A 16860-nucleotide genomic window follows, 5' to 3' on the forward strand; every position below is an offset into this window, starting at 1 on the left:
AGGACATGATACTACTATGTGTACAGGAAGTTTAGGCATAGATCAGCTGAGCCACACAATACAATCACTAGAGCTATCTCAGATTAGGCCAAAGACTCAGCCCTTTAGAAGTTAAATTTTCTCCTTTAAGCCTTTGCTGGCAAGAAGATGAAGTCAATAGACGATTTTATTTTGAAACTAGTTAGTCTTAAATCTTTACTTCAGGTCTAGATGATCCATTCCCAATTAATCAAAACTTACCTTGGAGTGACCATTTCACATTTTTTAAGCTATTCCAGAAAAGCTCAACTGAGAGGTAAAATTTTGAAATGGAGGCATCCTTCCTCTCAAAGTTCAAAGACTTCCCAGTGGTGCAGGACCAAAGCTCTTAGCCGTGCTCATTCCAAATTAAGAAACTCTCTTTGATGTGACCAAGCATGCATTGCTAGGAAGCCACCTAATGGGGCTATTGAAGGACAGTGTTCATGCATAAAGTAGAAGGTTAGAATAAATGATCATTATGACTCAATACATTTATAAACCTGTCATTAATATCTCAAAGCAAAAAATGTTGTACCACATCAGCTGGAATTCATGAAGTGCATCACTAAATGTTGCTGAGTATTCCAAATATGTATTACCAATATGCCAAAGAAAATCTAAAAAGCAGTTTTTAAAATAAACAACTTATTTGGCATTTTAAACATTAAAAACAACACAAACAAATAACCTTTCAGCAAATGTCATTTCTTTCCACACTATTAGGAATACTTCTGCACGTATATGGTGATTATTCAAATTATCTGAGCTGTATCTCATTCACTCACCTGTTATGGGAGTAAGTATTTGTTTCTAGAGCATCAAGCAGTTGAAATAGAAGGTGGGGAGAGCAACAGCTAAAACTTCAAAAAAAAAAAAAAAAAGAGGCAAGTATACATGCCATTTTAAGATTACATGGAAAGGGCTTCCCTGGTGGCACAGTGGTTGAGAATCATCCGCTTGCCAATGCAGGGGACACGGGTTCCAGCCCTGGTCTGGGAAGATCCCACGTGCCGTGGAGCAACTAAGCCCGTGGACCACAACTACTGAGCCTGCGCTCTAGAGCCCATGAGCCACAACTACTGAGCCTGCGTGCTGCAACTACTGAAGCCAGCGTGCCTAGAGTCCGTGCTCCGCAACAAGAGAACCCACCACAATGAGAAGCCCGCGCACCGCAACAACGAGTAGCTCCTGCTCGCAGCAACTAGAGAAAACCCACGCACAGTAACGAAGACCCAATGCAGCTAAAAATAAATTAATTAATTTTTTTAAAAGAAGATTGCATGGAAATAAGAAGGCATCTATAAGGTGACAGGCAAATATAATTTAGTATATAAAACTGGAAAAAACTGGATTTTCATACTCTGGGAACATATCAATAACAGGGAAAATAATGAATATCTATAGTTACTGAACTCTCAACTCAAAGTTGAGGGTTTTAGGTTTCTCAAGTGGAATAAATGCAGTAGAATTATGGCCATTACTGTAGATGGATTAAAACAGTTCTCGGAAGGGTGGGGTAAAGAGTATTAATTCAAATTGAGCCCAAATAATAAATAACAGATTCATCTGTACTAAGATTTGCCTTTGTAGGACCTGCATCTTTTCATCTCAAAGGTAAATCGATGATAAAAATGGTATCCCACTATCCCTTCACTCTAACACAAGTCAGTGGTCCAATTCCTCAGAACTAAATGGATCATGGGACTTCCCTGGTGGTCCAGCGGTTAAGACTCTGTGCTCCCAATGCAGGGGGCCTGGGTTTAATCCCCGGTTGGGGTACTAGATCCCACATGCATGCCGCAACTAAGAGTCCATGTGCCACAACTAAAGAATCTGCATGCCATAATTAAGGCCTGGTGCAGCCTGAAGGAATGAATGAATGAATAAATGAATAAACAAATATAAAAAAAAACCGAACAACTAAATGGATCACAAGATTTTTCCTTAACAATTTTGAACACACACACACACACACACACATACACACACAAACCCAGTTTCTGATTAGATTAAAATAGCAATCAATTGTGCCAGTGGCATGCTAGGTTAAATGAGACAGGAGTGCTCTATTAGACCATTTCCTGGTGCCACTAATGGAGCCAAATACTTCCTAGAAATCGATGAGTAGGTTTCAGTAAATAGTAAAGCTATTTAGTTTCCCCAGCTCTTTGCCAAGCCACACAAGCAAGATGTAGAAAAGAAATGTGGAAGACGAATAGTAAAATTATTTGAGATCTAGCAAAGAAAGCAAGAGAAACTTACAACTAATGTCTCCGTGCCTTGGATTAAGCCCAAAGAAGGAAGAGAAATCTGTGCTCATAATTACAATAATTTAAAAAGTGCAGGTTGGAAATGCTTTCCTAAATTCAGCCTTACAGAGCACTCTGAAAATAATCCAATGTTCCTTCAAAGCTGAGCCTCCCATTCTCTTAATATCTGAGGAAGAAGAGAATTAACAAAGAAATGTGGTATTCCTAAACCAGCTGGTGAACAAAAGGCCAGGGCCTTCAGCCTGGGTTGCATGCTCAGGGTTGCACCTGCACCAGTCCTGGTACCTGGCAGCCCTTACCTGAATGTCTGTGTCCTTCACAGGCTCAAGAGGCTCAAAGGTGGTGGCTGCACTCAGACTCTCCAATCGCTGGGAGATGTGGGATATGTCAAGTCCCCGAGACCCGAGGAGAACTGACCTATATGAGGATATAGGGCAGGGAGAAAAAAGTAGAATTAGAACATCTAATATGCTTCCTAAAATACTAGAGAGTATTTTTAGTATGAAACTAAAACTTCTTATATACTGCCCAAACACTTTTGTATGGTTGTTTCATACCTTTCCAAAAAGATCTACCACCTGGGATAACAGACACAACGTTGCATTTGGTAGTAAGAGAGAGTTCTGATCATGCCTAAATTAGAGTGAGGGACCTGTCTAGATAAATTGATAGCATATCAATAAAATTACAGGCTAGACTGCTCCAAACACTTTATAGTGCAGAAAATAGTGAGGTAGATATTATTCTCAATCCCCGTTTTACAGATGGGGGAACCAATGTGCAAAGAGGTTAACCAACTTATCAAAAGTCACAGAGCCAGGAAACAGCAGAGCCAGGTCACCAAGCTCCACAGCACGAACTCTTAACCACCATCCTATATTTACAGCCTCTATAAAGACAGATGTAGTAAACCACAAAATTTTAGAAGCTTCAGGAGAACCTAGTCTAAACTTCATTCTTTAATTAAGGAAACTGAAAGTCCAGGGCAATCAATAACTTGCAAAGGGCAGGGAAACCAGAATCCAAGGCCAGTTCTCCAAAGCTTCTCTTCAAAAGCCAAACACCATGTGCAGTACATCTTCAAATTCCCTCTCTGCTGCCCAGTCCAACAGTAGAGGAAGCTGTCACCTGACTAATAAATGCTTTTGAAGAGAGATGGGAACACTACAGCTGGCTTTATGTCTACTCATCTGGAGCAATGTAACAATGGGAGAGCAAAAAAAAAAAATTATAGATTCTCACTAATATCTAGAACACTCTCTGGAAGAAAGAAACTTAAGGAAATTAATTGTTTAGACTGTTGCTTTTGGATTATGATTTAGTACCTCCAAATCCCATCGACAAAGTCTGTGCTCATTCTTAGTAACTTAGAAGAAGCTAGACCACCTGGTGGCACAAATAACCCTAACCCTGGGTGTTACACTGAAGATGACCAATTCTGAACTAACATACTTACTGGAAAAAAGAAAAGACATCTCATGCTTATTTCCATTCTACTTAGTACCACAGGAATAGATAATGTGCACCCAGAGGGCTCCGCACTGTAGATTTTTGTCTCTTCCGTGCAGACTGGTCAGCTATGATGCCATCCCTGAGGCTTCCCCTCCAGGCTATCATTTCAAATAGATAATCTTGCCTCTCTCTTCTAACAATCCTTGATGGCTAACTTTCTAGTACAGTGGTTCCCAGTCCTGGTTGCACATTAGAATCGTCTAGACAACTTTCCTCCCAATGATTCTGATTAGTGTTGGGTAAGCCTGGAGCACGGGTATCAGTATTAGGCTCTCCTTCCCTTTTTTATAACAGCTTTACTGAGATATTATTAACATATCATACAATTCACCCATTTAAAGTGTAGAATTCCATGGGTTTTAGTATATTCACAGAGTTGTACAATCATCGCCACAATCTATTTTAGAATATTTTCATCACCCCTCCCTGCCAAAATTTCCCCCACTCCATAAGCAGTCATGGGAATGTATCAATAAAATGCTCATGTCTCCACAAATCTCCCCCTAACCACTCATTTATTTTCTGTCTCTATAAATTTGCCTACTCTGGACATTTTCTATAAATGGAATCATACAATATGTGGTCTTCCATGACTGATTTCTCTCACTGAGAATAACGTTTTCAAGGTTCATCCATGTTGTAGTATGTATCAGTACTTCATTTCTTTTTATTACTGAATAGTACTCCATCATATGGATATGCTACATTTTATATTAATGAACATATCATCATTTGAAGGACATTTGGGTTGTTTCCACTTTTTGGTTATTATAAAAAATGCTGCCATGAACATTCATGTGTAAGTTTTTGAGTGAACTATGTTTTCATTTCTCTTGGGTATACACCTCGGAGTGGAACTGCTAGATTATATATTGACTCCCTGTTTAACCTTCTGAAGAACTGCCAGACTATTTTCCAAAGCAGCTACACTATTTTACATTCCCATGAGCAATGACCAAAGGTTCTAATTTTTTCCACACTCTTGCCAATACCTGTTACTACCTTTTTGATTATAGCCATTTTAGCCAACTCCTTTTTAAACTATTATAGAAAAAAATCTTAATATGAAATTAAAATAATAAACCCTGTACCTATCACCCAGCTTCAAAAACTAGCATGTCGTAGCAAACTCTATTTTCACCTACATCCCTACCTACTTTCCTCTCTCTACCACCCAGATTATTTCGAAGTAAATCCAAAATATTCTCTTAATTATTTCATAACATTAAAATGTGTTTGTTTGAATGGAATACAAGTAAGTTCTCTACCTGCAAATAATTGATATGCCTCCAAATGTCTTTTAATCTTTGAGTTGTCCCTCCATCTTTTTTTTTTCTTACAATTTCTTTGTTGGAGACTCTAGATTATTTGTTCCATAGAGCAGTGCTACTCAAACTTGAAATGTGCATGTGAATCACCTGGGAAGCTTGTTAATAAGCATATTCTGTTTCAGCAGGTCTGGGATAGGGCCTGAGGGTCTCCATTTCTAAAAAGCTCACAGCTGATGCTTATGCTGTTGATCTATAGACCAGACTCAAAGTAGCAAGGATGTAGTTTCCCACATAACAGGTTTTACTGATTGCATCCCCATGATGTAATTTAACATGTTCCTCCTGCCTCTCCTATCCAATTTCCTGTAAATTGAAAGTAAGTGCTAATGGTTTGATCAGATTCAGGTGGCATTTTTTTGGTTCAATTACTTCAGACTTTTATCAAGAGGTATGTAATATCTGATTACCTCTTTTTGGAATGTTACCAGACACTGATGATCATTGCTTAGATGCATTAATTCCTTAGAGGTTGCAAAATGGTGGTATTCTGTCTCTATTAGCTGGAATATTTCCCCTCAGAGACACTCTTCATCAACTACATGGTTACTCTGAATAATGAGTTGATTCTCTAGCATTCTCCAAAGGTGACTGATGAGTTTTGTGTCATTATGAACTCATGAATTTAAACATATTTGATGTATTTCAATCCACTGCAGTTATTATCCTTATCATGCTCAAAATCATCTCATCTTTGGCCAGTAGAAGCCTTTTCAAGTTGGTTTCTCAGTTCTTTTGACATGATTCAAGTTGACCTACATAACTTCCTTGCCATCTGGTATGACAAGACAAGTTCATCTTGCCCCAGACCTGGAATCGGTCAACTCTCCAAAGAGCCCCAGTTACTTTTTATTAAGAAATGGATTTTTAGAGACCACTATCTGGGCACTAAGATGTGCTCATTGCTACACTGTTTCTAAGCCTTTCAGTAGGCAGAGCTAGAAATAGAGTTTTTACTTTTGTTTCAGTTTCCTTAAGATAAATTACATCATGAGTTCATACTGACACTTCCAATTCAAAATTAAAAACGTGAAGTTTGGGGTTAACCTCATAGATTTTCTATCTGTATCTCCTTTCTCTCATACCCAAAGTCCTAGTTCTCAGCATCACCACCTTAACTACTTATTTGCGTTATCCTACACTATACACACAATAGTCTCAAAACAGCAGTATCAATCCCTCTACCAACGATATCATTATTGAAGACCGATTAAGATATTACTTGGAAATGTTCCTCTCTGAATGATTATGTCACCAACTGAATGAGCATTTATTTTCCTTCTTTAGGAATTCCTTTTTTGAAATTTAGTTTTGTTTTATAATTACACAAAATATTTATACAATTCCAAAGTCAAATCTATAAAAAAGTCCATCTTCACCTTATTTTTTCCCTTTTCCTATAGGTAACCCTTTGTTTCTTTAGACCATTTATATTAATCACAACTTTTTTTTTTTTTTTTTTTTTTTTTTTTGTGGTACGCAAGCCTCTCACTGTTGTGGCCTCTCCCGTTGCAGAGCACAGGCTCCGGACGCGCAGGCTCAGCAGCCATGGCTCACGGGCCCAGCCGCTCCGCGGCCTGTGGGATCCTCCCGGACTGGGGCACGAACCCACGTCCCCTGCGTCAGCAGGCAGACTCTCAACCACTGCGCCACCAGGGAAGCCCTAATCACACCTTTTAATTGCCTGTATTTGTTGCTTTGACATCTGGGGCCTTGTTGGCACTGGAGCAACTGCCTCTCCCAGAGTTAGCTAATTCCTAGAGGCCTGTAAGCACATATAAGAACATATGCACACTAATCAATCCAGAGCCCATACCTCAACCACCTCCTTCAATGGGTCACTATCCCCTGCTCTAATCATCTCAGGGTGAGGTACCAGACAACTTTACCCTAGAGCCCACTGAGGCTATTCAAACTAGCCAATCCTAAGCCTTTACCCTAGAGCCCACTGAGGCTATTCAAACTAGCCAATCCTAAGCCTGCTCACTCTGCCTTCCCAGAGAAACCTCAGTAAAGGCTCTCGCCCAGGTTTTCCCCTTGCTTCCTCTGCCCCCTGACTGACCTCAGTGCTCCCTCAGTGGCCCTGCATGGCATGCCCTGCCTCCTGTTTCCAGAGAAATGTGAGTAGAGGGCTTCCCTGGTGGCGCAGTGGTTAAGAATCAGCCTGCCAATGCAGGAGACACGGGTTCGAGCCCTGGTCCGGGAAGATCCCACATGCCGTGGAGCAACTAAGCCCGTGCACCACAACTACTGAGCCTGCGCTCTAGAGCCCGAGCTCTGCAATAAGAGTAGCTACAGCAATGAGAAGCATGTGCACCGCAACGAAGAGTAGCCCCCGCTTGCATCAGCTAGAGGAAGCCCGCACACAGCCATGAAGACCCAATGCAGCCAAAAAAAGAAAAAAAAGAAATGTGAGTAGAAACTTCTTCCTTCATGACAGTCATGTCATATCCATGTTTGCATGTCTTACCATACCTGATTATAGTAAATCTCAGCTATTTTTAAACACCTTCCTTCTTTTTTTATTAGCAGTTATGTATATAAGTTTGTGTTACGTACTTTTTAAAAACAGCTTTATTGAGCTATAATTCACATACTATACAATCACCCACTTAAAATGTATAATTCATAGATACATTTATAAATGAATCACTTTGTTGTACACCTGAAACTAACACAACATTGTTAATCAACTATACTCCAATATAAAATAAAAATTAAAAAGAATTTTAAAAAATGGCAGAATGTTGATATGATAGGTGATGGGTACCTGGGAGTTTATTATACTGTTTTCTCTACTATTGTGTATGTTTTAATATTTCCATAATAAAAGTGTTAAAAGTAAGTGCAATAAGAGGGGAAAAAAGAATCTCAAAAAAAAAAGTATAATTCAGTGGGTTTTAGTATAGCCACAGATTTGTGCAACCACCACTACAATCGATTTTAGAATATTTTCATCACCCAGAAAAGAAACCACCCTACCCACCAGCAGTCACTCCCTATGTCCCCTAATCTACCCACTCCCTTGGCAACCTCTAATCTACTTTCTGTTTCTACAGATTTGCCTATTCTGGACATTTTCTATAAATGGAACTATACAATATGTAGTCTTTTGTGACTGGCTTCTTTCACTTAGCATAATGTTTTCAAGGTTCATCCATGTTGGAGCATGTATTAGTAGTTCATTCTTCTTTATTGCCAAATAGTATTCCATTATATGGATATGCCACTTTTATTTATCAATTCATCAGCTGTTAGACATTTCGATTGTTTCTACTTTTTGGTGATTATGAGTTATGCTGCTATGAACGCTCATGTACAGGTTTTTGTGTGGACAACCGTTTTCATTCCTCCTGGGTATAAACCTGGGAGTGGAACTGCTCAGTCATATGTTAACTCTATATTTAACCTTTTGAGAAACTGCTGGATGTTTTCCAAAGTGGCTGCACCACTTTACATTCCTACTGACAGTTTACGAGGGTTTCAATATTTTCCACATTCTCACCAACATTTGTTATTATCCGTCTTTTTTGATTACAGCCATCCTAGTGGGGGTGAAGTGGTATCTTACTGCGGTTTTGATTTGCATTTCCCTGATGGTTAGTGATGTTGAGCATATTTTCATTTGCTTATTGGACATTAATATACCTCCTTTGGAGAAATGCCTATTCAGATCTTTTGCTCATTTTAAAATTGGGTTGTCTTTTGGTCCAGCCACTAAGTAAAACAATATGGAGGCTTCTCAAAAAACTAAAAATAGAACTACTATATAATCCAGCGATTCCACTCCAGGGTATGTACTTGGCAAAAATGAAAACACTAAACCAAAAAGATACATGCATCCAATGTTCACAGCAGCACTATTTACAATAGCCAAGATATGAAAACAACCCAAGTGCCCATCCACAGATGATAAAGAAGATGTGATACACACGTATGGTAGACTGTTACTCAGCCATAAAAAAGAATGAGGGACTTCCCTGGTGGCGCAGTGGTTAAGAATCCACCTGCCAATGCAGGGGACACAGGTTTGATCCCTGGTCCAGGAAGATCCCACATGCCACAGAGCAACTAAGCCCATGCGCCGCAACTACTGAGCCTGCGCTCTAGAGCCCACACATCACAACTACTGAGCCCACACGCCACAACTACTGAAGCCTGCATGCCCTAGAGCCCACACGCCACAACTACTGAAGCCCGTGTGCCTAGAGCTCGTGCTCCACAATAAGAGAAGTCACCAAAATTAGAAGCCCACGCACTGCAACGAAGAGTAGCACCCGCTCACAACAGGTAGAGAAAGCCCGTGCAGCAACGAAGACCCAATGCAGCCAAAAACAAAAAACAAACAAAAAAGAATGAAAATCTGCCATTTGCAGCAATGTGGATGGGCTGAGAGAACATTACGCTTAATGAAATAAGTCAGACAGAGTCTGATACTGTATGATATCACTTACATGTGGAATCTAAAAAATAATGCAAACCAACGTATACGCAAAACAGAAACAGACTCACAGATATAGAAAACAAACTAATGGTTACCAAAAGGGGGAGGGAAAGGGGGAGGGGCAAATTAGGGGTATGGGATTAAGAGATACAAACTACTATATATAAAATAGATAAGCAACGAGGATATATTGTATAGCACAGGGAATTATTATATCCATTATCTTATGACAACTTTTAACGGACTATAATCTGTAAAAATATTGAATCACAATGCTGTACACCTGAAACTAATATAATATTGTAAATCAACTATACTTCAAAATAAATTGGGTTGTCTTTTTATTATTGAGTTGTAAGAGTTTTAATATGTTCTGGGTATAAGCCCCTTATTCAACATATATTGTAATATGCAAATATTTTCTCCCCATTCTGTGGGTTGTTTTCTCTCCTGATAGTGTCCTTTAAAGCACAAAAGTTTTTTAATTTTGATGAAGTTCAGTTTATCTATTTTTGATTCTGTCACTTATGCTTTTGGTTTCACATCCAAGAAGGTCAGAAGATTTACACCTACTTTTAAGAGTTTTAAAGCTTTGAAGACAAATACCATATGATTTCACTTATACGGAGAATCTAAAAACCAAATCAAATGAACAAACATAACAAAACAGACTCATAGATTCAAAGAACAAACAGGTGGTTGCCAGAGGGGAGGGAGGTGGGGGAATGAGTGAAACAGGTGAGGGAGATTAAGAGGTACAAACTTCTAATTACAAAATAAATGCGTCACTGGAATGAAATGCACAGCATGGGGAATATCGTCAATAATATTGTAATAAAGTTGTACGGTGACAGATGGTAACTAGACTTATTGTGGTGACCATTTTGTAATGTACAGAAATATCGAGTCACTATGCTGTGCACCTGAAACTAACATAGTGTTGAAGGTCAATTATACTCAACTAACAAAAAAAAAAAAAAAAAAGGAATTGTTTCGGTCATTCTAGGTTCCTTGAATTTCCATATGAATTTTAGGATCAATTTACAAATTGCTGCAAAAAAGCCAGCTGGGATTTTGATACGAATTGCATGTAATCTATAGATCAATTTGGGGAGTGTTACCATCTTAATAATATAAAGTCTTCCAATCCATGAATATGGACTTTCTTTCACCTGCTTTCTTAAATAAATGATAAAGTACTATAGCCTTTCCTCCACCTTGCATGTTTATTTTACTTAACGATATGGCCTGGAGTCGCTCCATCCATGGCAGTGTATATTCTCGTTCCTTTGTGCTACTGAAAAGCTATGCACATGTACCAATATTCAACCAGTCCCATATTGATGGATGTCAGAGTTGTTTCCAACTTTTGCTATTCCAAATAATGCTGCGAAGAATAACCTTGTGCACACATCTTTTCGTACTTTTGCCAGTGTATCTTTGGGAGAGATTCCCTGGAAGCGGGACTGCTGGGTCAAGAGTAAATGCACTAGCTATTGCCAAATTCTGTGCCGCAGGCACTCTATCTCCACCAGAGATACATGAGAACGTATCCAGTGCCTAGTGATTTTAAGGCATACCAGGACTGGGAACCTTGGCATTTAAAAATTAACTATTAGAATTATGAGAAGAGAAAGGTCATCCAAGTGGCTGGTGCCTGGAGGAACTGTGGGCCTGTGCAGTGCATATGCAGAAGTCCTGATGGGGGAGGCAGGGAATCTAGGGTAGGGATGGTTTTACAAATAAAGGCTGTACCAGAAACTTTCAGCTTCTAAGGGTGGAAAAATCCAAAGGTTCCCTGCCCCCAACCTGCCCCAATTTTTGTACGCCAGGCAGCTTCTCTTGAGCACAGAGCCAGAGAGGTTGGAGTCAAACAGTCCAGTCCCAGGAGAACAGAAGGACAAAAGCTGTTCTCAGTCAGTATACATGGGGAGCAGAAAAAAAGTCAAGAGGCTTGAGTTAGTCCCACCAGTCACTTACTGACTGAAAATCCTGGGTGCATCACTTTTCCAAGCTTCCTTTTTCTCCTGCTAACATGTGAAGGAAAACCCTACCCCTCTCACCTCTCAGGCTTGTGAAGACCAGTCAAGAGAGCACCTATTATAAGCCTATGGGAACTGAAAGTGCCTTACAAACGTGAGGGATTCTCACTGCCCAAGCTGGATTTGAGTTCTGGTGTGACCGACCACTTGCTATCTGACTCTCCTCAATTATAAAACAGAGACAGTAACACTTATTTCACAGGGTTATTTTAAGAGGAAAGTATAAAATGCATGTAAAGTACTTGGCACAATGTCTGACAAACAGTAAGTGCTTTAAAAGGTAAGTTAGTACGAGCATAGTAAAGTTATAATCTGCTGTTTAACTTTGGGCAAATAAATGTTTATACATGCTTTGCTTGAACATGAAGAAAAGTGTGAAAGAATAAGTAAATTAATAACACTGATTACCTTGGAGGGTAAAGTTAGGGAGAGAGAATGATTGCTGCATTTTTCTTTGTACACCTCTAGGTTGTTTGGCTTCTGAGCTGAATGGAAAAATCCAATGAGGCATCTCCAATGAGAAAAAGGGGGGATGCAATTGACGATGTGTACCCAGGGAGGGCTTCACAGCTAGTGATAATATTCCATGTCTTAACTGTGACATGTGCACAGGAGTATTCATTCATTTTCCTATTATTTACACCAGGAGTCAGCAAACTTATTCTGTAAAAGGCAGACAGTTAAGTGCCTCAGGCTTTGCCGGCCATACAGTCTCTGTCATCACTACTCAACTCTGCTACTGTAGCACAAAAGCAGCATAGACAATACATAAACAAGTAAGTGTGCCTGTGTTCCAATAAAACTTTAACAGGCAGCAGGTTGGATTTGGCTCCTGGGTCTTAGTCGGCCAACCCCTGATTTATACCTTTATATATGTTATACATATGCTTCTTTATGTGTGAAGGTATTTTACAATTTAAGAATATCACACATGCAAAAAAGCCAGCAAATCTGTTCCCTAAAATGAAAAATCCAACAAAGTCTATTTAAACAAATGAATTTCAACACAAAACAATTCACTCTTAGGTCTACAAGCTAATCTTAAATAAAATCTTGAAGACAGAAATTTTTTTCAAAATTTATTTCGTGTAAGAAAATTTTCCCTATTCACTTCTCTCCTCTGCCCTCATCCTGTACTGAAATATTCACATCACACTTTATGTCTCTGCCTATCAAGGAGATGGAAAAATACAGTCATCAGCCCTTTGGTTTCTTTTTGAGCACCTGCCCCACCCTATACCCATTCTTTCAATGTTCCAACTTCCTCCTCCCTAAAATGATGAATTTAAGGTAGAAAGATATGAGGAAGAATGGAAATTTACAAGAAAGAGAGCATGACTGATAATTGTTCCCAAGAAAACATTTTCCCTTTTTGCTCTTAATAGGCTGTAAAGCTAATGCAATTAAATTATAACTATAGCAACTCAGCTGGCATCACAGTCCTTTCGCTCCAGCAGCATCCTTTCACACAAGCAAAAGCCTGCACGCTAAAGACCCGGGGTAACTGCAGGCAACCAGCAGCAGCAGCAGTAGGAGCCTGCACGGAGGGCAAGTTAGCAGAAATGTCTAAAGGCTGGATGGGGTGCTGAGGAAAAGTGTAGTGGAGTAGTTGGCTGCATTTAGCTACAAGGCTGGATAGTGAAAAACCCCTGCCAGGGTTCCCCTGATTTGCCTTTACCAATACCAACAGAACACAAACTAACTAGTATTTTAATAAATAAAATTCTGGGGAGGCCTACATAAGAATTTCTACAACATCCTTACTGACTCAGCAGAGCAGCCAAAACATTCAGCTCTCAAGATTAGTTGGGAAAAAAAAAATGTAGCCCTTATACTCACCCCCTGTGACATTTACTATGTATCCAAAACAATGTCCCCACCTTAACACCAGCACTTAGGTCTTATCAAGTTTAAGGAATGAAGACTGAGCAGATGACTGACGATTTCCCATACAGTATTTCCCACAGAGAATCTCAGCCACTTTCCAGACCCAGCAAGGTCACCAGTAACAGCACCTCTGCATCCTCCCATGACCCTTCCATCAGGGCTAAAGGAGCATACACTCTGGAGTCAACCTCACTGGGTTTGAATCCTGACTCACTACTCACCAGCTGTGTGATCTGAGAGAGTTACTTGCCCTTTCTGAGCCTTAGCTGCTCATCTGTAATACAGGGACCACAGTCCTACTATTTGTTGTGAGGATTAAGCAAAATCTTACTGATGCAGAGTAAGTAACCAGTAAATCACATTTCTTATGGAAAGAGGCGAGATTTTTTCCTGCCTCACCAAATAATAAGCTTCTTGAGGGCAAGGACCATGTCTAATTCATGGTTGTAGTCCCAGAGACAGCCCAGGCCTGGCACAGTGGGGATCCCAAACACATGTCTGTGGAATCAACAACCCAAAGCATGTTGTGAGGCGGCAGCAGCCACTGGCCAGTCAACCTGCACTTTTCTCCTGCTGCACTCTCTTGAGGCTCACCCACTTTCCTCTTCTACAATCAACTGGCAGCCACTGCATTTCCAAGGCCTTTTAGAAGCAGCCTCTGGGGTCGCTGACAGTAAGCAGACAGGATCACTCCTCACTTGGATGGCTTCTCATCACTAACTGCTCATCAGTTTCTTCCAAGTACTCTTAAAAACTCTGCTCATCACTGGGCCCTCTCTGGCTTGGAGGGTAACATTTATCTGTGTGACCCACATTTACCAATATACTACGTGAGCCATTTATCACCAACAGTCAGTGAACCCAAGCAGGAACGACTGGGACGGTTTCTGTATGACAAAGCCCTTCGCCCTTTCTCACCCTCATCATCTCTGCCTGTGATAGGGACTCGCAGCTTGGTCAGGCAGACAGGCTGGAAAACCCAGGAGGCAGGGAGACAAAGCAAGGCTGCTGACCTGTTTATAAAACCTCTCTTGAATTCCTGAGACTCTGGCTTGTATCTGTCTTTTACAGACTACATCCAAATTCAAGGCAGGAAAGAAGCAGATCCTGCCCCCGAGCCACCCAGCACCAGTGCTGCCTCCCCACCAGTACTCACGCCTTGACATCTGCTGTCTCCTGGGATGTGCGTGTGAGGGTACGGGAACGCAGGCGCTCGCCTGCCTGCTGGATCTCCTGTAGGTTCCGTTCCACATGGGGAAGCTCTGAGATGCCCTCGGTCTCAGCGGCAAGCTGTTCAGCTTGCTGAAGGAGCTCACCAAACCCCTCAGTATCCATTGGAGATGCAGATCCTAGGTGGGGGAGAAAAAGGAAGAGACCCAAATCAAGAGGAAAGATAGGCTTCAAACACTGCCTGAACCTGTCACAAACTTAACAAACACTAGGACTTTTTGTAAACAGACAAGGAGACAGCTCGTCAACAAGCAGGATTTGTTCCTGAACATAGCCCAAGAACAACAGTCCTGACAGAGAAAATGAGTCAGACTGAGAAGAAATAGATCATTTCTGTCCATACTGACAGCCCCAAGATTGATTTCTGCCACCAGAACAAACGCAAAGATATTAAAGCACAGATCAGAATTCCTGCCTCACTTCAGACTCAAAGCCGACAAGGCAACAGAAGCCATGGTGGCAACCTCTGGGAGGCGTAAAGAACCTTCACTCAAAACTTCCTCTCCCTCCACCTGTCTTAGACAGAAAAACACCTCCACCCGCAGACGGCTGGCAATTTATATGGCCATCTCATCTCATATGATTCCCAAAGAACTCCATGAGGACCCTGCGAAGACAGAGAAGGAACTCCAGTCCACAGAGCTCAGTTCTGTGCCTAGAATACTCTCTGCTGCAATGAGGCTGAACTGAAACCAGAAGAACACAGGTCTTCTGACTAATCCCATTAGTCTCCTTCGCTAACATAAAAGACAGTCTTTTTAAATTCATGTCCAAGTCTCCATTCACTCATTCTTCAGCTTTATCTCTGAGAGCAGAGATCCATGTCTGCTTATTATATATGACATTCAGAATATGACTTAATATACCTACTACTTTTAGAGATACTGTTGCAACTAATAATTATATTAATTTAAGTAGCAGCTGGCTTCTAGACCATGAATATTAGCAAGATCACCTGTTTCTCCAACAACTGAGAAAAGCTCTGTGAACAATGTTGGTATTTAATGCATATATGATATTAATGCATTTATGAATCTTCTATATACTGTACCATCCTTGTATAAGGTTCACAACTAAGAGAAGGAGTTTTTAACTCCTACCACTATTTAAGTCAACAGAAGATAAATAGTATCAACATCATTTTAAAAAATTACATCGCTAAAAGGTTAACAAAATTATTATTTATTAAAAAAAGAACAATATTCTTTAAATAGTAGCTCTTGATTATATTTTTCCCCTTTGTTTTAAACCCATGGCTTCTATTGTACTTTAGAAATCCCTGGGGTCTAGAATTGTAGTTACAATGTTAATGTAATATATAATTATATCTCAGCTATGAAGCTCAGGTTAATGTTAAAAGAGCATGGTTTCCACCATAAATCCACAGCAGCAGAATAAGGACTTTTAAAAATGAACATTAAAGGACATTAACTTTAAAGGCAAGGGCACAAGGTTAAAACAAAAATAGCTCAGCTGGAGTAAACATGAAGACATTTTGGTATTCTTTATGAAGTGCCAAGCTGACTTTAATCTTTAGAGAAAAAGTCATATACACTACAACTCTTTACCTAAAGTTTCTAGATAATCATTGTCATTTTTTTTTTTTTTACCTAATAGAATCAAGCTGTAACTGGCCACCTCTACCTGTGAGAAAATGTGGATCACAGATTGAGAAGGTATTCTCAGGGACAGAAGGAGAAAGAAGCAGAGAGTATAATTAAACGATGGCTCCTGCTTGATGGAGATATGTTTTTCCTCAGAAACCTATAGGGCCAGTGATGTTCTATGAACTACCAGAAACATGGTCACTCACCAGAAAGAGGAAAAAAAAAGAAATATGCTGCCTCTTACCACCACACTTTTTTTTTTTTTTTTTTTTTTTTTGCGGTACATGGGCCTCTCACTGTTGTGGCCTCTCCCATTGCGGAGCACAGGCTCCGGACGCACAGGCTAAGCGGCCATGGCTCAGGGGCCCAGCCGCTCCACGGCATGTGGGACCTTCCCGGACCGGGGCACGAACCCGCATCCCCTGCATCAGCAGGTGGACTCTCAACCACTGCGCCACCAGGGAAGCCCTCCCCACACTTTTTTTTTTACTCTAAGATAAAAATAATTTGTCTAACAGA

The 16860-nt window shown here is 40.4% G+C and overlaps 1 protein-coding gene across 7 annotated transcripts in view; it reads right to left on the reverse strand.

Annotated features, from left to right (window-relative positions):
* The window catches only part of NUP93 (nucleoporin 93), a 122659-nt gene that overhangs the window by 73531 nt on the left and 32268 nt on the right, over window positions 1-16860 (reverse strand). For 5 of the 7 annotated variants that reach the window (XM_049703794.1, XM_049703793.1, XM_049703796.1 and 2 more), the window contains 2 exons: window positions 14661-14853; window positions 2591-2708 (listed from right to left, as the gene is read on the reverse strand). In XM_049703794.1, the coding sequence (XP_049559751.1) occupies window positions 2591-2708; window positions 14661-14853 (311 nt within the window). Of the gene's footprint in view, window positions 1-240; window positions 446-2590; window positions 2709-14660; window positions 14854-16860 lie in introns of those variants that run through there. The other 2 variants (XM_033418981.2, XM_033418982.2) reach the window with 2 other exon arrangements.

The sequence above is a fragment of the Orcinus orca genome, chromosome 20 (genome assembly GCF_937001465.1).
Source record: "Orcinus orca chromosome 20, mOrcOrc1.1, whole genome shotgun sequence".
In the NCBI taxonomy this organism is placed as follows: domain Eukaryota; kingdom Metazoa; phylum Chordata; class Mammalia; order Artiodactyla; family Delphinidae; genus Orcinus; species Orcinus orca.